Here is a 26405-nt window from a genome sequence, read left to right as displayed (position 1 = left end):
ACGACAATAATCATATAGCAGGTATTAATATCTGATTCATTACAGTGAAATACATATTAAATGTACCAACAGCTAACATATGTCTGTCCTCAGCGTTACACCCAGCACCTGTAACATATGTCTGTCCTCAGCGTTACACCCAGCACCTGTAACATATGTCTGTCCTCACCATTACACCCAGTACCTGTAACATATGTCTGTCCTCACCATTACACCCAGCACCTGTAACATATGTCTGTCCTCACCATTACACCCAGCACCTGTAACATATGTCTGTCCTCACCATTACACCCGGCACCTGTTAACATATGTCTGTCCTCACCATTACACCCAGCACCTGTAACATATGTCTGTCCTCACCATTACACCCAGTACTGTAACATAATGGTCTGTCCTCACCATTACACCAGCACCTGTAACATATGTCTGTCCTCACCATTACACCCAGCACCTATAACATATGTCTGTCCTCACCATTACACCCAGCACCTGTAACATATGTCTGTCCTCACCATTACACCCAGCACCTACTCAGGTATCATGTAGTTACCTATGTATAAGTATCATGGAGTTTGACCTACATTAATAGTATCATGTAATTGACCTATATTGGTAATAGGTATCAGTAGTTGACCCAATGTAATAGGTACCATGTGTCTTGACCTATAGTAACAGTATCATGTAGTACCTATATGGTATAGGTACCATGTAGTTGACCTATATAGGTAATAGATGTACCATGTAGTTACTATATTGATAGGTCTACTTGTAGATTGACCTATATAGGTAATAGGTATCATGTAAATTGACCTATATAGGTATCATGTAGTTTGACCTATATAGGTAATAGGTATCATGTAGATTGACCTATATAGGTAATAGGTATCATGTAGTTTGACCTATATAGGTAATAGGTATCATGTAGTTTGACCTATATAGGTAATAGGTATCATGTAGTTTGACCTATATAGGTAATAGGTACCATGTAGTTTGACCTATATAGGTAATAGGTATCATGTAGTTTGACCTATATAGGTAATAGGTATCATGTAGTTTGACCTATATAGGTAATAGGTATCATGTAGATTGACCTATATAGGTAATAGGTATCATGTAGTTTGACCTATATAGGTAATGGGGATAATGTAGTTTGACCTATATAGGTAATAGGTACCATGTAGTTTGACCTATATAGGTAATAGGTAACATGTAGATTGACCTATATATGTAATAGGTATCATGTAGTTTGACCTATGTAGGTATCGTGTAGTTTGGTATCCAGTTAAACAACTCCCAGGCCTCAGTTTCATCCATTTTCCTTAACTTCAGAAGATTGCTTAACTTTTTAAATTTTCTATGAGAAAGTATATTCTGATGTAAGGAAAAAATCTTAGTAAAGGAACTTTAGTTTTGGTGAGATTTGAACCAGCTGACAGGTTCTATTACTCCAAAACACAGTCTAACGTACTGTACAGTGACTATAGACAAATCATGGTTACTATGGTAACTGGATTTCTCTAGATACTACAGTATGTTATAAAAATATGAATGATACTTTACCATTGGATCTATGTCTGGGCTGTCTGCCATTCCTCGAAAAATATCAACCATTTTCGAAGATATGGTTTGAATAAATTCAAAGTTGATCCACTTGTTTGAAAATGTTCAGGAAAAGTTTCTTGTTGTCTTCAAAATGTTCCCAAGAATTTTGTACACAATGACAGATATAATACTTGTACTGTTAATATCTAATGTAAAGTTTCACATTGCCAATCCACCGCGACAACTGTCTCTGCTACAAACAATAACTACAATTTGTGGAAGCTCTGTGTATATATACTCAACGTAAATATCCACTTGACAATGCCTTTATCGGATGAGCTTCACTCTCAGCTAAAGTCGAGTGTGACGACACACAATAGGTCTGTGTTCTTTGGAATCTCTTTGTCACTGCTATTGTTTCCTCAGAGAAATGAAAACTTGTAATCAATGTTGGGTAGTGCAGGTAGAAGTGTTCAGTAATACATAATTTAGTGAGATGACGTCACTATACAAGTTCAGGATGGATTTGTTGCCTGGTATCATGTTTACACTTCAACTTATCCAACCAACTCCGACTGGAATCTTTAACTTTCGTGTCCAAACGCCAACACAAAGAAATGAACTTTAAATGAAAGGTTTTGTAAATAGACCTATATCATTCCAAACTGTAAAGAAATGTTTTAGATAAATAGAGTTTTAAATGTGAGTCTTTGGTTCCAATCTCGAGAGTCATCAGAAACGGATCTACAACTGGACTGATACCGTACACAAGCACGTTTTGTTTGAATCACGCGTTGGAGGTAAAACTACCTCAGGAGGTGACAAGTAAGTAAGAAGGGCAATTCATTATCCACAGAACACTCCTGAGAGGGGTTTTCGTAATCTCTCAAATGTGAACTAACACAGGTAAATTGAATTTCAAAGATTTTAACAGGCATTAAAATGTGCATGGAATATATAATAGAAAGGTATACATACATCGTCTTTATACGGGTAAGTACTGAACTTTAATTAAACGACAAAGTTAATTTAATATGTAAAAAGCTTTATCCATATTATCATAACAAACATGTTTATTTTGGTGAAAAGTTTACGGAGACATTTTAAAGTTAAGTGGTCTACAAACCATTTACTTAGCCTAATGTCTGTGTACCATCGATCAAACCAATTATATTTGGTATGAATACAGATCTTGAGGTGTCCACAGCTAAATGATGTCTGGAACAGACTAAGGCAATTATATCAGGTTTTATCCAAATAATGCCACTACCAGCCTTATCAATCACTATCAACACGGTCTCGGTTATTACTATTTGAAATGAAAATTAATAGTTATGAAATTCATATATTACTAGTACTTCCTTGAAAGGACGTCAATCCATCACAATTTAAAAGATTTGGTAAATGGTGGTGATCATTCATGTATTAACTATTTAGATGTTTTGCTCTGTTACTTAAAAGGCCAGGTGTGACTTCACTTATTGTAATATCTGTGGCTGGGTGTCTCCTGTTGGAACACTTTTGGATAGGACAAGGTTACCTGGATCTCACAGGTATATAATTTGGGAGATGTGGTGACAGGTCTTGTGAACTAGACTCACAGGTATATAAGTTGGGAGGGTGACAGATCTTGTGAACTAGACTCACAGGTATATAAGTTGGGAGGGTGACAGATCTTGTGGACTAGACTCACAGGTATATAAGTTGGGAGGGTGACAGATCTTGTGGACTAGACTCACAGGTATATAAGTTGGGAGGGTGACAGATCTTGTGGACTAGACTCACAGGTATATAATTTGGGGGGATGACAGGTCTTGTGAACTAGACTCACAGGTATATAATTTGGAGGATGGGGTGACAGGTCTTGTGGACTAGACTCACAGGTATATAATTTGGAGGATGGGATGATAGGTCTTGTGGACTAGACTCACAGGTATATAATTTGGGGGATGACAGGTCTTGTGAACTAGACTCACAGGTATATAATTTGGGGGGATGATAGGTCTGGTGGACTAGACTCACAGGTATATAATTTGGGGGATGGGATGATAGGTCTTGTGGACTAGACTCACAATTGTGTGATTCTGGAGTTCCTGCTGGTTACTAGAGGTAAGACTGAGAGACAGGTATATTAAAGAGACGAACAAAGAAATTAGAAATTTATGTACTTAAAAGACATAGTTATATGGAACAATTTTTTGAAACTAATTAAAGTTTAAATGGTGGATTACAAATATGGTGTTTTTGCAAATTTGGATGCTGAAAACTCTTGTAAAATGTGACGGAAATTCACTTTGTCAATAATTTTGCATGGTTGTTACTGTAAATTGAATATTACTTGCTGCAGTAAGCACAGACATTGATCAGAGTGGCCAGTACAAGTGACATGGGCTATACATTACACATTGTTTTGGAAATTCATCTGATATGGAGGTTTCAAACAATCAATCACATGATGTGTTTCAGATTTCTCATGGCAGAAGATCACTGGACAGAACCACGATGATGTAAGTATGCTTGGTATAGTCCCACTGGGGGATAGATTGACAGAAAAACAGGGGGATCACTATTGGCTGATTAGTACACAGGGGATCACTATTGGCTGATTAGTACACAGGGGATCACTATTGGCAGATTAGTACACAGGGGGATCACTATTGGCTGATTAGTACACAGGGGGATCACTATTGGCAGATTAGTACACAGGGGGATCACTATTGGCTGATTATAGGACACAGGGGGATCACTATTGACTGATTAGTACACAGGGGGATCACTATTGGCTGATTAGTACACAGGGGGATCACTATTGGCTGATTAGTACACAGGGGGATCACTATTGGCTGATTAGTACACAGGGGGATCACTATTGGCTGATTAGTACACAGGGGGATCACTATTGGCTGATTAGTACACCGGGGGATCACTATTGGCTGATTAGTACACCAGGGGATCACTATTGGCTGATTAGTACACAGGGGGATCACTATTGGCTGATTAGTACACAGGGGGGTCACTATTGGCTGATTAGTACACAGGGGGATCACTATTGGCTGATTAGTACACAAGGGGTCACTATTGGCTGATTAGTACACAGGGGGATCACTATTGGCTGATTAGTACACAGGGGGGTCACTATTGGCTGATTAGTACACAGGGGGATCACTATTGGCTGATTAGTACACAAGGGGTCACTATTGGCTGATTAGTACACAGGGGGATCACTATTGACTGATTAGTACACAGGGGATCACTATTGGCTGATTAGTACACAAGGGGTCACTATTGGCTGATTAGTACACCGGGGGATCACTATTGGCTGATTAGTACACAGGGGGATCACTACACAGAGGGATCACTATTGGCTGATTAGTACACAGGGGGATCACTATTGGCTGATTAGTACACAGGGGGATCACTACACAGGGGGATCACTATTGGCTGATTAGTACACAGGGGGATCACTATTGGCTGATTAGTACACAGGGGGGTCACTATTGGCTGATTAGTACACAGGGGGATCACTATTGGCTGATTAGTACACAAGGGGTCACTATTGGCTGATTAGTACACAGGGGGATCACTATTGGCTGATTAGTACACAGGGGGGTCACTATTGGCTGATTAGTACACAGGGGGATCACTATTGGCTGATTAGTACACAAGGGGTCACTATTGGCTGATTAGTACACAGGGGGATCACTATTGACTGATTAGTACGATCACTATTGGCTGATTAGTACACAAGGGGTCACTATTGGCTGATTAGTACACCGGGGGATCACTATTGGCTGATTAGTACACAGGGGGATCACTACACAGAGGGATCACTATTGGCTGATTAGTACACAGGGGGATCACTATTGGCTGATTAGTACACAGGGGGATCACTACACAGGGGGATCACTATTGGCTGATTAGTACACAGGGGGATCACTATTGGCTGATTAGATCACAGGGGGATCACTGTTGGCTGATTAGATCACAAAGGAGATAGCCATTGACAGATTAGGACACAGAGGAGTTAGCCATTGACAGATTAGGACACAGATGAGATAGCCATTGGCAGATTAGGACACAGAAGAAATAGCCATTGGCAGATTATAGGACACAGGGGGATCACTATTGGCAGATTAGGTTGCAGGGTAGACAAAAATAGGCAGATTAGGACACATGGGAGAAAGCCATCAGCAGATTAGTACACAGGACAGATAGCCATCTGTAGGTAAGTTCTAAAGAGAGATAACCATTGACATATTGGGACACAATGGAGATAACCATCAGCAGATTAGTACAATGGGGAAATAGGCATCAAAAGATTGGTAGACAGAGGAGACAACCATAAGATCAGATTAGATCTCAGGGGAGATAACCATGAGTAGATCATGACCTAGGGGAGATAACCATGAGTAGATCATGACAGAGGGGAGATAACCATGTTTAGATCATGACACAAGGGAGATAACCATCAGTAGATCATGACACAGGGGAGATAACCATGAGTAGATCATAACACAGGGGAGATAACCATGAGTAGATCATAACACAGGGGAGATAACCATCAGTAGATCATGGTACAGGGGAGATAACCATCAGTAGATCATGACCCAGGGGAGATAACCATCATCAGATTACATCACAGTGGGGATGACTGTCAATAGATCATGACACAGGTGAGATGACCATCATCAGATAAGATCACAGAGGAGATAACCATCAGATGATCAAGACACAGGGGAGATAACCATGAGTAGATCAAGACACAGGGGAGATAACTATGAGTAGATCATGACACAGGGGAGATAACCATCAGTAGATCATGACACAGGGGAGATAACCATCAGTAGATCATGACACAGGGGAGATAACCATCAGTAGATCATGACACAGGGGAGATAACCATCATCAGATTACATCACAGTGGGGATGACTGTCAATAGATCATGACACAGGGGAGATAACCATCAGTAGATCATGACCCAGGGGAGTTTAACCATCAGTAAATCGTTAAACAACCAGACAGTTACTTATAACATTTCAGAGTTGATAGGAGCATTCCTCCAGTATTTGGACTGAGGCCATTTGTAGGTAGTACATATCAAGATTAATTATCAATTAATGAACAACTTAAATAGTGTGTTTTCTCATTCTTAAAATAAACCTTGCTTCCTCTCTATATAATCCACAGGTAAAAAACTCAGTAACATACAACTGTCAACTCCATAATCAAAGTAGATCATTACTTTGTATGTGTCCGTTGTCTTATTAAGAAAGAAACAGGATATATATATGTCATATCAGAATAGCATGTTCCAGACTTAATTGAATAAACAGCATGCCATGGTGATATGTAAACAAAAACCATAGGCTATTAATACATACTACACAAAAACATTGTCAGCCAGATTCTATTTAAAGACTGCCATGATGTTATCTAATACACAGTAGTATTATTTCTAACCAAATTGTATCTTTGTCCAGAAAAAGAAGCGAAGAATTAAATCAGCCATGCGTTAAAATGTAAACAGAGGGTGCACGTGACATTACAATGTCAGTCTGAGGTGTGCGACTTAATTAGGGATTATTCTGACATAGACTATCATTTACCTATAGCCTGACAACCATAGCACCTATACATTGTAGTCTGGCAAATTAATGCAGTATACAGATACAAATCATTTAATAACTGTGGGAAAATGTTGAGTGATTTGCCGTATCAATCTATTTGTTTAATGGCTTGTTGATGTAGTCTGATTAACATATGAAGGCAACATACAGGGAGGATGATCAGATAGACAATATTATCTATAAAACAATTAGGTATTGTTTGATCAGCATTTAGTTCTTACTTTTGAATTGTTATTGTATTATGTTTACCTCTTTGCATCATCAATAAATTAGGCAAACAAACAATATACTTCTAAAAACTGTTTTATCAACTAAGACGCATTTGAAATGAGTGTCAGAGGTAAGTAGCATTAAGATGAATGAAAAGATTTATAAAGTAGGCCAACGGAAGGATGAATGATAAGGTGAACTGGTTGACAGATATTGAGTTAACTGAGGAAGGGAGAGTGAATTAGAAGTTGACTTGGTTGAAGAAAGGATTATATGAGAAGTTGAATTATTTAAAGGAAGAAAAAGGGTGAATAAGTTGAATTGTTTTAGGAAGTAAAGGTAAGTGACTGAGAAGTTGAATTATAGTTGGCTGAAGAATGAAGAGGAATGAGATGTTGAATAGGAATGTAGGGTGAATGAGAGGTTGAATTGGCTATAAAGAAGAGTTAATTCTTATCCATACAACAGTAGGATAATCCAACAAAAACTCACCGGTAATCCAGATAGTTGGAACTTAGTTTGTTTACGAAAGTCCTCCCCCATGTTTATAAGTGTACGATAGTCCAGGTAACTACAGGTATGAAGACTGTCAGTTAAAATAGGTATCACCAGTTACATCAAACATCTACAACACATTCTCCTCAGGTCCGGTCCTTAATCTCTATGTGTAAGTACATTGTTTAGCGGCAACAATAAGGCCTATGTAAGTACAATATGCTTAAGTGCTTTAATCGTTCTGATACCGTGTTCCGTCAGTTCAGGTTCATATCCCCTTGAGTCACTGCTAGGTATTGTCCAATTCACCTGATGCAAATATTAGCAGATATTTCCAGGTTGAAGGTATCTAATCAAAATTCAGACAACAGAGGGGCCTACATGGGATACAGGGTAACACAGCTATCGGGGCTTTCTTCTGTCATATCACACAGATTGTTTATCCCACAGATCAATTTGTCATTTGACAACCCCTAACATACATGTGGACATATTGACAGCCAAGATTGGACCTGATAGTGTTTAATAAACTCTTCAGGATTAATCAAACTGCACCAATCTGATTGGTTACAAGCCAGGAGATATTAGGGGGCTTTTCCTTCTATTACTTGTTCTAATAAGTTATAACACCAGTACAAGACTAGATATAAAACAACTAGGAAAGAACGAACAGGACAACAAGTGAATCTAAACAACATGGTGAGATTTACCGACAGCTGTCTAACATCTGTAAACAGTTTCAGGACACCTGAATGTGTGCTTATTGTCATCCTCAATGAATTTAAATTTATGTAAGAAGTTCTCTAACCCTTTACAGGTATACAAGAGAATGTGTATGATAGGATTTGTAGGTAGGTAAGGGGGTAGGCAGAGCAGATTAAAATGTCCTGGCCTAGTACAACAGGGATTTACTATATCTGATAAGACTGTTTTACCTGGTAATCACTACTGAACAGCCACTCTCCACCCAGGTAGGTCTTTTTAAATACAATTCATTTTTCATCAAAAAATAATCTAAATAACATTTCGGTAGGAAATAGTTGAACTTCACCTAAAGTTTTCTTTTTGAATTATTCTTTTTCTTGGATATACAAATTTTATTTGTACACACTATAGAAAACCTGATAAACACTCTTTGTGTGTTACTATGCAAAGTAGTCTTCGAAGCATGAATGTAAACTTATAATAGAAAATTGACCTTTGACCTGATATGGTTCATGTTTCTGTAAAATTATGAATGATAATGAAGAACTTATAGTCAATCTTATTATTAAGCAATACTTAAGTGTGTTGTTATGTAACTAATCATAGAAAAAGAGAGAAGTATTGTAATACGAGTGTAGCGGGACTAGACTGGGTTGATCATCAGTGACCAGGTAGCTCAATTGGTAGAGCATCCGGCTAGTGTTCGGAGGTCCCGGATTCGAACCCCGGTCTGGCCGCTACATTTTCTCCTCTCCCGTTACACGAGTTTATAATTGGAGTACTGTAATTACATATATAACCGGATGTGTGTAACAATGTATAGGCACAGGCATCGGCTTCTAGTTAGTAATAATAGAAAAAAATATTAGCCCCTACTCTTACTAAATCAACAAGGGTAACACTTGAAGATCAGACAATGCATCGAATGTGGAATGAAAGTAGACTATTGATTGGTCAACAATTATAGTTTGTATTGTTTAAAGAGCTGTGGCGACCAATCAGATGGCACCTTGCATACCACTCAGAAATATAAGACTACTTCCGTTCACAGTCGATGCATAGTCGGCTATCACGGCTGCTTTTGATCCATTTTCTCATCTTTAATCATTGTCATATAACAAAATAACATACATTGACACTTAAGGATTCTGAGCCAAGGTCTGTTACTGAAGTTTGTGTGCATTTGATGTTTTAGTCGGATTGAACTTAAATTCAACGTGAATCAAAGTTCACCCTCCACTTCCGACTTTTCGAGTGTTACCCTTGTCGATACAGTAAGAGTAGGGGCTAATAATTTTTTTCATAAATACTAACCAGAAGCAGGCACCTGTGGTATATGGTTTCCCCAATTTGAATACTATATTCAACCTAATAAGCACACCTGCCCCTATAAGAACTAACTAAAACATATAAAGCTCCTTCTCTGACTGATCTGTCAATATAATCTTCCATCTTTTAATCAAACACTCCTGATCGTTTTTGCTACATACAGATACTTTGATAAAAAAAACATTATTTGTTTTCGTACCCAGATTTTACATGGAAACTTTTCCCTGTACATGGTTTTAATAAGCGTAACCCTTTTATGTTTTTTGTAAATATGCATAGATAACCATGATTTAAAATTCAGATATATTTGACTGTCTCCATTATTTTACATAACTTACATAAATAATATTCTTTACCATGGGTAATAAGGCCTATTACAAGGGAAAGCTTCATACACATTCACAAAAAATTACAGATATTAAAATTTATCGCCGAGTATAAGCACAAACAACCGTTAGATAATGTATTGACAGTCATTGGTCAAACTCAAATTACCCAGGAATAAAAGTGTAATTCATTCTCTTGGTAGACCTTGTAAGAATGTCAGTACATCACTTTAAATAAGTACATTTTATTGGCCCACCAACGTTTCTTGGTGACAATAGATCTCCTTGTAAAGCTTTCTGCTAGTTTGAACATTTGATACGCTAATCTGTTACAGGTTCAGATAAGTGTGTCAGAATTTCAATTTCATGCCAACTATTTTATTTGATGTGATATAAATCAGAACTTATTAGGTATTTATGGTGAGAAAAATCTCCAGTCTGACTCTAAAGTGCCAGTACCTCTGGGGTAAGACACTCGGTACTAAAGCTTGCTTACAGTTTTATTGAGGGTAGATGGTATTTAAACTCCTAAACAGCCAAACAGGTATATGAAGTGATGTGATTGGTATTTATTGTGTAAGTACGAGGGTTGATTGATAAGTTGTGAGCCTTGTACTTATGTATTGAAGGAGGTACTCAAGGATGTTCTTTTTAAGTCCTACTATTCTCTGACTATAACAAGCCATGTACCCAAGGACTGGTCTCATTTGGTTAGTTATATGAGAGATATAAAATATTGGTATTTTTAGAGAAGTATTTGGTAGTTTGATTGTGGTAATTTGTATTTTGAGAGATTTAATTTGTATTTTGAGAGAGGTAATTGATATTTTGAGAGAGGTAATTTGTATTTTGAGTGGGGTAAGTGGTAGTTTGAGTGTGGTAATTTATATATTACATTATATATAATACAATGGTATGTTGGATGAGATGATTTTAATATTAATTGAGGTAACCTGGTAATTTTGATATTTTATAATGTAACTGCAGGCATATTGGTATACAGAATGAGAGTATAATGAGGGATGTAATTGGTTTATTGAGAGAGGTTATTAGTATACTGGGTGAGGTAATTGATATAAAGGATAATGTAATTGGTAAATATAGAGGATGATGTATTTGGTATTTTGAGGGATATCATTGGTATTTTGAGAGGGGTTATTGGTATTTTGAGTGAGGTTATTAGTGTTTTGAGTGTAGAAATTGTTTTTTTAGAGACACAATTGGTATTTTGAGAGTGGTATTTGGTATTTTGAGTGTGGTAATTGGTAGCTTGAGTATGGTAATTGTTATTTTGAGAGATTTAATTGGTATTTTGAGAGAGGTAATTGGAATTTTTTTGAGACAGGTAATTGTTAATTTGAAAGATGTAATTGTTAATTTCAGAGAGGTAATTGGAATTTTGAGAGATATAATTGGTATTTTGAGAGATGTAATTAGTATTTTGAGTGTGGTAATTGGTATTTGGAGAGATTTAATTGGTATTTAGAGAGAGGTAATTGATATTTTGAGAGAGGTAATTTGTATTTTGAGTGGGGTAAGTGGTTGTTTGAGTGTGGTAATTTATATATTGGATTATATTATATGTACAGTATATTGGAAGAGATCATTTTAATATTAGTTGAGGTAACCTGGTAATTTGGATATTTCATAATATAACTGCAGGCATATTGGTATACAGAATGAGGGTATAATGAGGGAAGTAATTGTTTTATTGAGAGAGGCATATGTAATTAGTATATTGGGTGAGGTAGTTGACATAAAGGATAATGTAATTGGTATACTGTGTGAGGTAATTGTTATATATGATAATGCAATTGGTATATTCGGTGAGGTAATGGTATATACGATAATGGAATTGGTATATTAAGTGAGGTAATTGGTATATTAAGTGAGGTAATTAGTTTAATGAGTTAGGTATTTGGTGTATTAAGTCAGGTAATTGGTATATAGCTTAATATAGGATGATGTTATTGGTATATTGAGTGAGGTAATGGGTATATTTGGTCAGGTACTTGGTATATTTCGTCAGGTAATTGGTATATGATAATGTAATTGGTATATTGAGTGAGGAATTGGTTTATTGGGTGAGGTTATTGGTATGTTGAACAAGGTAATTTGTATATAGGATGATGTAATTTGTATACAGAATGAGGTTACTGGGATATTGGGTGAGGTAATTTGTATATCAAATGAGGCAAATGGAATATTGAGTGAGGTAGCTGGTATATTGGGTGAGGGAGTATATTGAGTGAGGTATATTTTTTTGTATTTGTTATCAGTATATTGAGTGTGTAGTTTATATATTGGGTGAAGTGTGTAATTAACCATACTCAGTGATTAAAATAAATTTAACTTACTTAACAAGATAGCTTGTCCTTTATCCTTTTGTTAATCAATTCCAATAGAAAGATTATTTTCCCATTTCTTAGACAATCAAAGTTCACGAGGTTAACTCTAGATAATGTACTGGCTTATAGAACACAAATATTCTTTAAAGATACTACAGTGCCAATCAAAATAGTAAATATGATTTACTGAAAACAAGAATAGACTGTGGTATATTTTTATACAATACCAAAAATTACATACATTACACTATTATCACCCTCCCAATGTTTGAACTTCTTATTTAATTTTTTTATTTTAGTGTGAATAAATAAGATTTCTATTGTACTCGGTCACTTTATTTTGTATTTAACTTTCAGTCCTATAGTCTTTTAGGTTGTTATTAATATTTTTTATCTGTTAGCGGTAAAAAGACATTTCTATACCACAGGTACCATTATTTAAAAAAATTGTGACAATCAGTGCAAACACCATTGAGGGTGTAGCGTCATCTTTAAACAGAAATAAAATAAATTTTACAATAATTCAAGAGTTATCTCCCTTCTCAACCATGACGCATGTAGCTATGGTAGCCATTAGTGTCTTATTTGGTACCTCTTATCATTTCATATCTTTGTCAGTCAGGAACGTGTAAACCATATACACAATTAAAAATCACTTAATCTAGTTTGAGGGATATAGAAAAGATGCTTGAAAACTCAATGATATAAAATATATTATACAAACACATCTGAAGACAGAAAAGCTGAATCACGAGATTCGTCCACTTTTACCCCATCTGTTGCCCCTTTGAAATGCATTTCCGCTGTTGAAGTATAATGTCTTGTTGTTTATCATTGTACAAACAAACTGTCTTGTCCTCAGATATTCTCACACCATAGCTGTGATACTGAACCTTAAGTTACAACATATTGTCAGTCACCTAGGTGCTGTTTTATTTAAATACCATAAATTTATCAATCAATTTAAAGAGGCTACATCCCTAACAAAACAGTAATTATGATCGATTAAAAACAAGAATAGGTTGTATATCTATACAATACCAAGAGTTACATACTTTACACTACGTAAGTCTTTTACCACCCTCCAAATGTTACACACTTTACACTATTACAACACTCCAAATGTTACACACTTTACACTATTACCTTACCTCCCTTCAAAAGTTACATATTTTACACTACTATAGTATTACCTCCCTACAAAAGTTACATACTTTACACTATCACCATCCTCCAAAAGTTACATACTTTACATTATTACCACCCTCAAAAAGTTACATTCTTTACACTATTACCTTCCTCCAAAAGTTACATATTTTACACTATTACCTTCCTCCAAAAGTTACATATTTTACACTATTACCTCCCTCCAAAAGTTACATATTTTACACTATTACCTCCCTCAAAAAGTTACATACTTTACACTATTACCATCCTCCAAAAGTTACATACTTTACATTATTACCACCCTCAAAAAGTTACATTCTTTACACTATTACCTTCCTCCAAAAGTTACATATTTTACACTATTACCTTCCTCCAAAAGTTACATATTTTACACTATTACCACCCTCCAAAAGTTACATACTTTACACTATTACCACTCTCCAAAAGTTTGTGTTTCTCTTGTCATTTTTTTAAAAGTTTAATGTGAATGAAAATAATTAACTGCATCCTGAAAAACATGCTCTGCCTCTTTATGTGTATAATGACTAACTTTTATATCTGGTCAGCGGCGTAGTATTGTTATATAAACTTTTATATCTGGTCAGCGGCGTAACATTGTTATATAAACTTTTATATAGTCAGCAAATGTTTTAAGTGAATTAACATGTATTTTTTATCATTAAATACCCGAGTCATAAATACATGTATAATAAAGTATACAAATTTTATTATCTAATCTGACTGTGTGTTTACAGAGTGACATCGCACCTAATAAAACTAAACATGTCCAAAAAAAACAATATCTGATATTTCACTGATAAAATGTAATAAATTGCTTGCTTTCCTTCCATTAGTGACATTTAGTTGTAATTCATTGTCACACACGAGGTGTTGATAGAAGGGAGATAGTTCTATCATTAAATGTTTGTGACGGATGTAGTGATAGAAGGGAGGTAACACAGCTATATTGGTCACTATAAATAGAGAATGATTTGCTGATGACATCACCTAACATGACCTACTGTGATGTAACTGTGTAGTATTTAGTGTCAGTAGATCAGTGTAGGTAAATATAGTCAGTTTAATCACTAACTTTACCACCAAACTGTGAATTTGATGTTTATATGTGTGAGGCAGTAAACAAGAGTCACTTCAGGTTACATAAAGGTCACTGTTTATTATCATCAGTCTAATGAACAAGAGGCCCAGAAGGCATGTACCACTCACCTGGTTTATTTGACCAAACATGGGGGAGTTCCAGAGAAGAAGTCATTAATATAATATTACCAAATGGACCCCTTTTGGCCCAACCCCTCAAGCCCCTCAAGCCCCTGGGGAGTCAGCCCCATCATTTATACAATTTTTATCCCACTCACCTAGGGGTGCTTCCTACCAAATTTAGTTATATTCCAATCAGCAGTTATGTAGATGTAGTCAATTGTGTTGACAAACGGATGAACGGACGGCGGACACCAAAGTATGACATAAGCTCACCTGATCCAAAACACTAAAAATGATTGGTGCCCATTTACATTGGTAGAATCATAGCATTGTAACAAGGTGGCTGGCTCATCAGGACTAGTCAGGCATGGCCTGTAGTATGTATGGGGTATCAGTCTGACTTCTATTTTTATGTAGAGTATGGATCTATGTTTCACTATCTATATTATTTTTGGATATGATATCTACCTTGTAATGAACACAGTAGAATATGAACACCAAACTCACCCTCAGTCAGGACCTCTTCCAAGATGTTAAACCAGTATCTGAGCTAGCATACCCAATAGTCATTTGCTATATTGTAATTTATATATCAGAAATTAAACAACGTGATTAAATTTCTCATTACATTACTACTAACCTACAATGTAACTAGAACATAACATGTCTCAAGGATGATAATGTAAGAAATATGTCATTTTCACTGCTTGGTTTAAATATTCTGTAACGTACATGTAGGCATCATGATACGTTGAACAAATTAAGGATACTTCATCACATGCATTCAAGTAAATATATAAAAAAAATCACAATACCGGTATCTCTAACATTCAGTTTGCAAAATTTACACAGGCATGAGAGGTGACTGAGAATGATTGGTATTTCAAAATAAAATTTAGATATAGCAATGAGTTTTGAGATTTATCCATAATGACAGTTGTCAAAAGAGCTAGATAAACCGACAAACTATCGACTTACCGGTCAATAAATCGTTCTTATGTGTTGTTTACACTGATAACAGCTTACTATGTTTGGTCTGCCTGGAATGATAGTTAGTGTGATCGTCTTTAATTTCGAGTTGTCTCCCCTACCGGAAATAAAACATTGCTAGGGAAGCTTTACTTCGCGGAGTCCATCATTTTCTTGCGATATAGACATTATTTTTCTGTTTTAATTTATATACACCTTATCGCCTGTATTTAAGGGATATCTACAAATATCACGTTAATGATACTAGAAAATATTTGTCTTATTTGTCAAAATAATCTAATTAATTACTCAATGTTTTGATCTCCATGTGACGTCACAGTGTTTCACAATGGCGGAAAGAGAAAGATTGCCAATCTGATAGTGACCAATTTTGTAGGTTCTAGAAGCCATTTTGGAGTTTTGCTCGCCTGTAGCGGCGTAGGCGAGCAAAATGTCGTCTCTTCTTTGCTTAAAGCAAGATGGTGGAAGCGTACACATTCATGACAATGATGTTATCAGAGAATTAGCTGTGGATAGCCAGGATCACACTATGACCGTCGTAAGTAACGAAAAGCTAACGATAAAAATACAGTAGTGTAGTTATGATATTTGAAAATAAAGGACGGTTGATGAAAGGAAACGACTTGTAGATTAATGTGATACACATGCTGCAACAATACATTATGATACAGTATACATATAACGTTATTGTTTTATTTCTCATCATGATTGCCTGTCCTTGATTTTGGAAAAAAACAAGTTGTGCCAAACTGTAACACAATTGACTGTGTATTCTCCACCCCTATATAATCTAAATATTTGTACATAATCACTTTTAAACTTAGCCCTGCGATCTACATACATTACATATACTGGAATGTAATGTATTATTATATATGCCTGTGTGTATGCCATTGTTGATATATTGTATTGTATATTCAGCTGATGAACAAAATAGACACAAAAGGACGAAAGTCGAGGCAGACGGAGGCCGTGGAAACAACAAATGGAGATGCAGGGATGGACTCACAAAGTCTTATTGGACAGACAATGAGGGTACAGGACTGGCTTAATGAGAAAACAGTCAAAGGGCTACAGGTGTGTTATATGCAAATGATTTAATTCAATTTTATTGATCAATATTCTTCAATGTGAAGCATTTTACATATCAAGTCTTCAAATGATTTCTTTGAAGTTGACAATATCGATGCACATTGTGTTTTATGCTATAGAAGTGATGTTTTGTTGTACATTTTTACATCACATTCATAACTTTTATCTTGATTCACATGTTTTTATTTCCCTACACTACTGCATCATGCATATCTGTTATAATCCCAAGAAGCAAAATTGGCACTGAACCAGATACTGAGGAAATACAAGTCATGTGCAGACTAATAGTATTAGATATACAATTAATGTACGTGATAAGATATGGATTGTTTAGCAATATTAATGACAAATATTAAAAAAACAAAACATTTTCAATATTATAGACCTATCAATGTATGATCTGATCATCATTCTTACATTGTTAGATTGCCACCTCTTCCCCTGTTTTACTGCTATAAGGCTGTCCTCACTAGTTAAAAAGCTGCTATTTTCCTAAATTGAAGAAAACAATGAAAATATTTTCCTCCCTTTTTTATGAAAATATTACTACCTTTTGTTTTTTAACAATATTTGAAGGTACATGCAGACCAAAAAACACTTAAAATTTTGATAGGAAACAATTTTGATGACATGATCTTGTTCTCTTGGACCAGTAGACTGAGGCTTTAGTTTCTAATCCTATGATGGTATAGTACTTACTATATTCTAATTATTGATACCTGCATTGTATGCAGGGATATACAACTCATCCCCAATAGTTGTCAGTATACTGGTAATTGTTGTACTGTCAATAGACAATAATCACTAGTCTCTTAGTTTTATTGATATCATATTTTAGTTGTTTAATATCAATCAATCTGTTTTCAACTCTTTGTTTAGATAGAAATAATCATATTACACCAATAGCTCCCTGAATCCTGTTCCTTTTAGTTTTCCTTAATCAGATTATCTTGTGAAAATTGCAATTGAACTTTAAGCACTATTAATAAATCCTATGCTTTTTGAAGCATACTTATCAATATAGTGGATGTGTTTAGTATGGAATTTTTCTTATCACCAATTTTTTTTTATTGTTGATCAGTGACCAGTATTGTTGCAGCATTAATAGATGTTTGTATTTATAAACTAAAACCCAATTGCATGGTCCAATTTTACATTACAGTTCTCTATACCCAATGCATGGTTAGAAAAACAGGTACAATATGTATAAGACTTCTACCTTTTCTTCCTTTATTTTACTATGTAAGCTTGTAGTCAATTCTCTCTACTTACTGACTGTTGGGATCTGACATCTCTGGAACTGTTTATGTTGTGTAGACATGTTGTAAATATAAAATGTTCTGGTACAATGTCACAGACATACTGCCATGATGTCACAGACATTCTGCCACAATGTTATCAAAAACAATGCTCTTCAACCAGTTGTCAATAATGTAATATGTGTTCCATAATGTTATAATGTTCAAATCTTATATTATCATTTTTTTGAAGATTTGGGCTGGTATTGTATCAAATTTAAATATTTGGTATATCTTCCCCATGTTTATGTTTACATGTACATTCATTATGTAAAAATCTATACAGAATGTTGTCTTTGAACAATATATAGTTCTGTACTCCACATTTTGAATTACTAGTTTAGTTCAGTTTAAGAAAATGACCAAACATCCCCACAATCAGTGAACAGAGATGATGTAGATATTCCTATACTCTACCACAGATATGGACTTGGCTTGTTTTACTTACAAACTATATACAGTAACATACCTGATATATAATACACCTCCCCTACCTAGGTCCTGTTACTCAGGACAATAGAGTAGGGGTCACTATAGACATTAGGACCAGGAGAAGAGGTCTACTCACAGGACACAGTATATGTTTATTAGTACCTATATGTTTGTATATCAGCACATATGAGACCACTTTTTAACTTGTCATGGTCAGTAGAAGAGTTGTCTCACGGTATCACAACTCACCATATTGGACCTACAGCTGATGTGGCATTTATAACCACTTTATGTTACATCAATCTAATATGGTAACGTGACAGACTGAAAGCATTTAGTTATAATGTATGTACAGTGTATTATGAAGCCTCTACAGAAATTTATACCTATATGAGTCTGAACGTATGTATGAATACATAAGTGTATGTACCTGGTAACTATGTGAAACATGAGTAACTACATGTGTCACAGTCTATAACTAAACCACATTGTATGACCTCCATATGCATTGTATTGCGCTTCTCTTCTCTACTAGGAATTGAAATCTAAAAACAGATCTGTCTCCTCGGCAAAGAGCAGTTTGTGTGGTGATGGGGTAATCTATCTCTTATCAGCATGGTTCTTCATGTTCTGTTGTTGTTTTATTCATTTTACTTTTTTTTTTTTTTCTGTTTTTTTTTCTTTGTCAAGATGTTTGTGGTATTATGTGACATTTTGATTAACAGAAATGAAATACTGGGTTCTGGTTTTGCATGTCAAGTTTTACTGCATGCTGTTTCATTTATTAACAAGTTGCTGATTTCTAATAAAAAGCTTTATTTAATATCTTATTGTCATGTATTTTAGATAATAAAAAAACATGATGATCAAAGTGATCACAATACCTAATGGCCTATACATTTGTAAATATTGTTTTTTCTTGTGTAACTTCAATAACTTTGTGTTTATGTCCGTTAAACCTTCAGTTTTAATGGTAAACATCTCTCACTGATGATTGGTATATTTAGAATGATAATAAAACTAACAATCACAAAAACAAAATTAATTAGATCTGCAGCAACTTCATACATAATAGTTTATTATCTCAAAAAGTGTTGCCTGTCAAACAGCTACAGAAGCATACAGTGTAAATTGATCATTTATTGCTCTATAAATATTTGGATTCTGCAGAAAAAGTATAGAACTTTAGAAGTTTAAAATAAAGATTGACGAAATGAAAACAATACTGTTCTTATAATTGGACTATTGTATTATAATTGGACTATTGTTTCTTTAAAGAATTGAGCCGCTTGGAATGGTCATCACCTGATAAAGTGTGCATGTATTTAAAAGCATTTAAGTTTGTTACCAGCTTATTTTGATCCAAGAAATTAGATAGATTTGTAGTGTTTTTTCAGCAGATAGAGTGTTTGCGTAACATTTGTCTAAATACATGATTTGGTTTATTATAATATTTATCAAAATTTGTTTTCTATAAATTACTGTAGTTTCAGAGAGAATTATTTCTATTATCATGTTATTAGAATAATAAATTTAAAGATGATACCATTTTACATTGAAATATGTTTCAACATTGATAGCTTACTTGGATAGTATTTTTCACTTTAATTATAACCGGTTTAATAATTTGTAAAACATTTTTGGTTTGATTGTTGATGAAATAATAATGGTGGAAGAAGTTAATTGTTATTGGTGTTGGATATAACTATTGTTTTAGATCACAGTGTAATATGTTGTAATAATTCTGATTTTTTTTTATCAATCAATAGGAGAAATCCGATATAGAGACCCGAGAAGCTCGTAAATTGTATGAACCACTCCTGGAGACTGAGGACACATTTGTAAAGGTATGAATCAAGGTCACACTACTTATGTAGGTCACCTGTACACATGTAGGTCACACTGTACACATGTAGGTCACACTGAACATGTCTAGGTCACATTGTACACATGTAGGTCACACTGTACACATGTAGGTCACACTGAACATGTCTAGGTCACACTGTACATGTGTAGGTCACACTGTACATGTGTAAGTCACACTGTACATGTCTAGGTCACACTGTACATGTGTAGGTCACACTGTACACATGTAAGTCACACTGTACATGTGTAGGTCACACTGTACACACGTAAGTCACACTGTACATGTTTAGGTCACACTGTACATGTGTAGGTCACTGTACACATGTAGGTCACACTGTACATGTGTAGGTCACACTGTACATGTGTAGGTCACACTGTACACATGTAAGTCACACTGTACACATGTAGGTCACACTGTACATGTGTAGGTCACACTATACATGTGTAGGTCACACTGTACACATGTAGGTCACACTGTACATGTGTAGGTCACACTGTACACATGTAGGTCACACTGTACACATGTAGGTCACTGTACATGTGTAGGTCACACTGTACATGTGTAGGTTACACTGTACACATGTAGGTCACACTGTACACATGTAGGTCACACTGTACACATGTAGGTCACACTGTACACATGTAGGTCACATTATACACATGTAGGTCACGCTGTACATGTGTATGTCACACTTTACACATGTACGTCACACTGTACATGTGTATGTCACACTGTACATGTGTAGGTCACACTGTACATGTGTAGGTCACACTATACACGTGTAGGTCACACTGTACATGTGTAGGTCACACTGTACACGTAGGTCACACTGTACATGTGTAGGTCACACTGTACATGTGTAGGTCACACTGTACATGTGTAGGTCACACTGTACACATGTAGGTCGCACTGTACATGTGTAGGTCACACTGTACACATGTAAGTCACACTGTACATGTGTAGGTCACACTGTACACATGTAAGTCACACTGTACATGTCTAGGTCACACTGTACATGTGTAGGTCACTGTTCACATGTAGGTCACACTGTACATGTGTAGGTCACACTGTACATGTGTAGGTCACACTGTACACATGTAGGTCACACTGTACACATGTAGGTCACTGTACATGTGTAGGTCACACTGTACATGTGTAGGTTACACTGTACACATGTAGGTCACACTGTACACATGTAGGTCACACTGTACACATGTAGGTCACACTGTACACATGTAGGTCACGCTGTACATGTGTATGTCACACTATACATGTGTACGTCACACTGTACATGTGTATGTCACACTGTACATGTGTAGGTCACACTGTACACGTGTAGGTCACACTATACACGTGTAGGTCACACTATACACGTGTAGGTCACACTGTACATGTGTAGGTCACACTGTACACGTGTAGGTCACACTGTACATGTGTAGGTCACACTGTACATGTGTATGTCACACTGTACATGTGTAGGTCACACTGTACACATGTAGGTCACACTGTACATGTGTAGGTCACACTGTACACATGTAAGTCACACTGTACATGTGTAGGTCACTGTACACATGTAGGTCACACTGTACATGTGTAGGTCACACTACATGTGTAGGTCATACTGTACATGTGTAGGTCACACTGTACACATGTAAGTTACACTGTTCATGCCTAGGTCATTTTTTGTACAAATGTAGGTCACACTGTACATGTGTAGGTCACACTACATGTGTAGGTCATACTGTACATGTGTAGGTCACACTACATGTGTAGGTCACACTGTACACATGTAAGTTACACTGTTCATGCCTAGGTCACATTGTAAAAATGTAGGTCACACTGTACATGTGTAGGTCACACTACATGTGTAGGTCATACTGTACATGTGTAGGTCACACTACATGTGTAGGTCACACTGTACACATGTAAGTTACACTGTTCATGCCTAGGTCACATTGTACAAATGTAGGTCACACTGTACATGTATAGGTCACACTACATGTGTAGGTCATACTGTACATGTGTAGGTCACACTGTACACATGTAAGTTACACTGTTCATGCCTAGGTCACATTGTACAAATGTAGGTCACACTATACACGTGTAGGTCACACTACAAACCGAATCATATACATGTAAAGCTATCAAAAATTAAAAATGACTGTTCTTTATGCTGGTATTCTAAATCTCTCTAATGTAAATTATGTAAATACATGTATATGAATCGTATAGAATACTGCTATTCATTACCGCAATGGAAATGAAAAGAATCCATTTGATCTCTGTATGAATATATTATATGCTACCAGGATACCTCAATATCTTACCCTGCCCCTAGATAATCTGGGTCATTACTTGAAACAGTTGAGATTTCCATGCAATAATCTTATGTACAGTTGCTGGACTTGAGGAGAGAAACACAATCACTCTACCCGTACAGGGATTAATGGCCCCAAGGATTAGCCCTATACCTTAGCTGACTAAACAAGAAGTCCCTAGTCAAAATATTGAAATTTAGCATGGTTATGTATAGCAAGATTGACCAAAGTCCCCCAACCTACAACTCAGGCCTGTTAACCATAGATTTGTTTTTGAAGGCTAGCAGACTTTGTTCTTAGGAACTTGAAATCAATTTATACAAGAGACGTATGACATTGACTAAAAGGGGAAAACTGTGCATCTGTATTTTAAAAGATTAAAATCAGAGACTTTGCTACAAACCATCTGTGGGGACAGTGTAGCAAATGTTAGAGGAAAGTTTTTGTAAAGCTATCAACAGCAGTCCTCCAGAGTAATTTTGTTGTAAGGCAGCGACTCCTTCAGAGTAATTTTGTTGTAAGGCAGCGACTCTCCAGAGTAATTTTGTTGTAAGACAGTGACTCTCCAGAGTAATTTTGTTGTAAGGCAGTGACTCCTCCAGAGTAATTTTGTTGTAAGACAGCGACTCCTCCAGGGTAATTTTGTTGTAAGACAGCGACTCCTTCAGAGTAATTTTGTTGTAAGACAGCGACTCCTTCAGAGTAATTTTGTTGTAAGGCAGCGACGACTCCTCCAGAGTAATTTTGTTGTAAGACAGCGACTCCTCCAGGGTAATTTTGTTGTAAGACAGTGACTCTCCAGAGTAATTTTGTTGTAAGACAGTGACTCTCCAGAGTAATTTTGTTGTAAGGCAGTGACTCTCCAGAGTAATTTTGTTGTAAGACAGCGACTCTCCAGAGTAATTTTGTTGTAAGACAGTGACTCTCCAGAGTAATTTTGTTGTAAGGCAGCGACTCTCCAGAGTAATTTTGTTGTAAGGCAGCGACTCTCCAGAGTAATTTTGTTGTAAGGCAGTGACTCCTCCAGAGTAATTTTGTTGTAAGGCAGCGACTCTCCAGAGTAATTTTGTTGTAAGACAGCGACTCTCCAGAGTAATTTTGTTGTAAGACAGCGACTCCTCCAGGGTAATTTTGTTGTAAGGCAGCGACTCTCCAGAGTAATTTTGTTGACATTAATTTGTTAATGTTTGTTATTACTTTCCACGGTGGTCTTGTTTAAACTCCTTAGAGTGTTTCCTTGTTTAAAGGTCTTTAGAGTGTTTCCTTGTTTAAACGTCATTAGAGTATACAAAGTTAGTACAGATTGCTGGACAACAGACTATACACCTAAAGTATTCAAAAATATTTGGTTTTGATTTAAATTTAAAGTAATATGCTAATTTCATGAGGTTTCCAAATAAACTCATATTGAATTAATTTCAAAGTCATTCAGGATAAGATAACATTTATAAATGAGCATTAATGGCAAGCTTTAAAGAGATGAATATTATTTCTACAGTCATGGTACCCTAAGTTTGTGTTTCTCTCGCAGTACGAAGTGGATAAGATCTATAGCTATGACTAACATGGACACCTACCCAGTTCTCCTAACCTACACACACAATAGTCTGTGTAAACTCTTTCTAGAATGACCACCATTTAAAGTGTATTTGTTGTTCCTGTGGGATTTGAAAAGTTTTAAATAAGTGGTTATTTCTTTGTTACTTTCCATTTTCACATGTGAACATAAATAACTATTTCTTTGATATATACAAAGTACACATAAAATATGGTGTAATTAATATACATTTAACAATGAGTCCAGCCAGTTACAAGCATATACATAGATCTATATAGGCTGTGGATATGTACAGGGTTCTTAAATGTATACAGCATTATTTTCTTTTGTAAAAAAATAAACTTTATTTTACAACAAATATGAAACATGTTGTATCAACATATTATCTGGTAATGAATCACTCCTGCTGGCTAGGAAAGGTGTCTGAAGATAGCCTTAGTGAGACAAGTGTGTTATGGTATATATGTACTGCCCTGTCTGACCACTACTCAACTGAGGAATACCTAACATGATAAAATCAGACTTGAGAATGTAAATGTTATTTTTGTTGTGAACATCATGGTCCTGATGACAACTGTCTGGTGGCTAAAACATGGTCCTGATGACAACTGTCTGGTGACTAAAACATGGTCCTGATGACAACTGTCTGGTGACTAAAACATGGTCCTGATGACAACTGTCTGGTGACTAAAACATGGTCCTGATGACAACTGTCTGGTGGCTAAAACATGGTCCTGATGACAACTGTCTGGTGGCTAAAACATGGTCCTGATGACAACTGTATGGTGGCTAAAACATGGTCCTGATGACAACTGTCTGGTGGCTAAGACATATGGTCCTGATGACAACTGTCTGGTGGCTAAAACATGGTCCTGATGACAACTGTCTGGTGACTAAAACATGGTCCTGATGACAACTGTCTGGTGGCTAAAACATGGTCCTGAAGACAACTGTCTGGTGGCTAAAACATGGTCCTGATGACAACTGTCTGGTGGCTAAAACATGGTCCTGATGACAACTGTCTGGTGGCTAAAACATGGTCCTGATGACAACTGTCTGGTGGCTAAAACATGCTGATAACGTCCACAACAAAGCTAAGAAGACAACAGTTAATTGTTGTTGATGATGCTTTCATTAAATACATGCATTTACATTCACAACATTTGATACACCAGGAATGTAGGTTTGCTTGCCTTGTCAGACTTGCGAGTTAGTACTACAGCTGTTCATGATTCTTTTTGTTGTAGAATCTGGAAGAATACATCACTTACAAAGATGTCATGGAACAAAGGAAGAAGGAAATGTTACATAAGAAATGGAATGACAGAGTGTTTGAGCCCCTTAGGAAGAATATAATTGATGCTATGGATAGTGATGACTGGCCTGAGCTTGACAGGCGGAAACGAGAACTCCATAAACAGTACCTAGAGTTTACCAATCAAAAGGTAGGTACAGGAACTCTACAAACGGTACCTAGAGTTTACCAATCAAAAGGTAGGTACAGGAACTCTACAAACATTACATAGAGTTTACCAATCAAAAGGTAGGTACAGGAACTCCACAAACAGTATCTAGAGTTTACCAATCAAAAGGTAGGTACAGGAACTCTACAAACAGTACCTAGAGTTTACCAATCAAAAGGTAGGTACAGGAACTCTACAAACAGAACCTAGAGTTTACCAATCAAAAGGTAGGTACAGGAACTCTACAAACGGTACCTAGAGTTTACCAATCAAAAGGTAGGTACAGGAACTCTACAAACATTACCTAGAGTTTACCAATCAAAAGGTAGGTACAGGAACTCTACAAACATTACCTAGAGTTTACCAATCAAAAGGTAGGTACAGGAACTCTACAAACAGTACCTAGAGTTTACCAA

General features: G+C 36.1%; 2 protein-coding genes across 12 annotated transcripts in view; one reads left to right on the top strand and one right to left on the bottom strand.

Moving 5' to 3' along the window:
* The window catches only part of LOC117327976 (profilin-4-like), a 28956-nt gene extending 12907 nt beyond the window's left edge, over nt 1-16049 (bottom strand). The window contains exon 1 of one of the 2 annotated variants that reach the window (XM_033885256.1): nt 15950-16049. Coding sequence is in view for 1 of the 2 variants with exons in the window: in XM_033885254.1 (XP_033741145.1) it covers nt 7873-7923 (51 nt within the window). In the remaining variant the exon portion in view is untranslated. Of the gene's footprint in view, nt 1-7872; nt 8173-15949 lie in introns of those variants that run through there. The other variant, XM_033885254.1, reaches the window with a different exon arrangement.
* LOC117327973 (protein FAM228B-like) overlaps nt 1878-26405 on the top strand; it is a 36611-nt gene continuing 12083 nt past the window's right edge. For 3 of the 10 annotated variants that reach the window (XM_033885251.1, XM_033885250.1, XM_033885248.1), the window contains exons 1-5: nt 16274-16499; nt 16883-17038; nt 19319-19378; nt 20553-20630; nt 25774-25971. In XM_033885251.1, coding sequence (XP_033741142.1) covers nt 16392-16499; nt 16883-17038; nt 19319-19378; nt 20553-20630; nt 25774-25971 — 600 coding nt within the window. In that variant the 5' untranslated portion in view covers nt 16274-16391. Of the gene's footprint in view, nt 2368-3532; nt 3652-4008; nt 4050-8555; nt 8575-8771; nt 8847-16273; nt 16500-16882; nt 17039-18215; nt 18249-19318; nt 19379-20552; nt 20631-25773; nt 25972-26405 lie in introns of those variants that run through there. The other 7 variants (XM_033885252.1, XM_033885249.1, XM_033885243.1 and 4 more) reach the window with 6 other exon arrangements.

Source organism: Pecten maximus, chromosome 5 (assembly GCF_902652985.1).
Source record: "Pecten maximus chromosome 5, xPecMax1.1, whole genome shotgun sequence".
In the NCBI taxonomy this organism is placed as follows: domain Eukaryota; kingdom Metazoa; phylum Mollusca; class Bivalvia; order Pectinida; family Pectinidae; genus Pecten; species Pecten maximus.
This window is presented reverse-complemented; position numbering and strand designations above follow the sequence as displayed.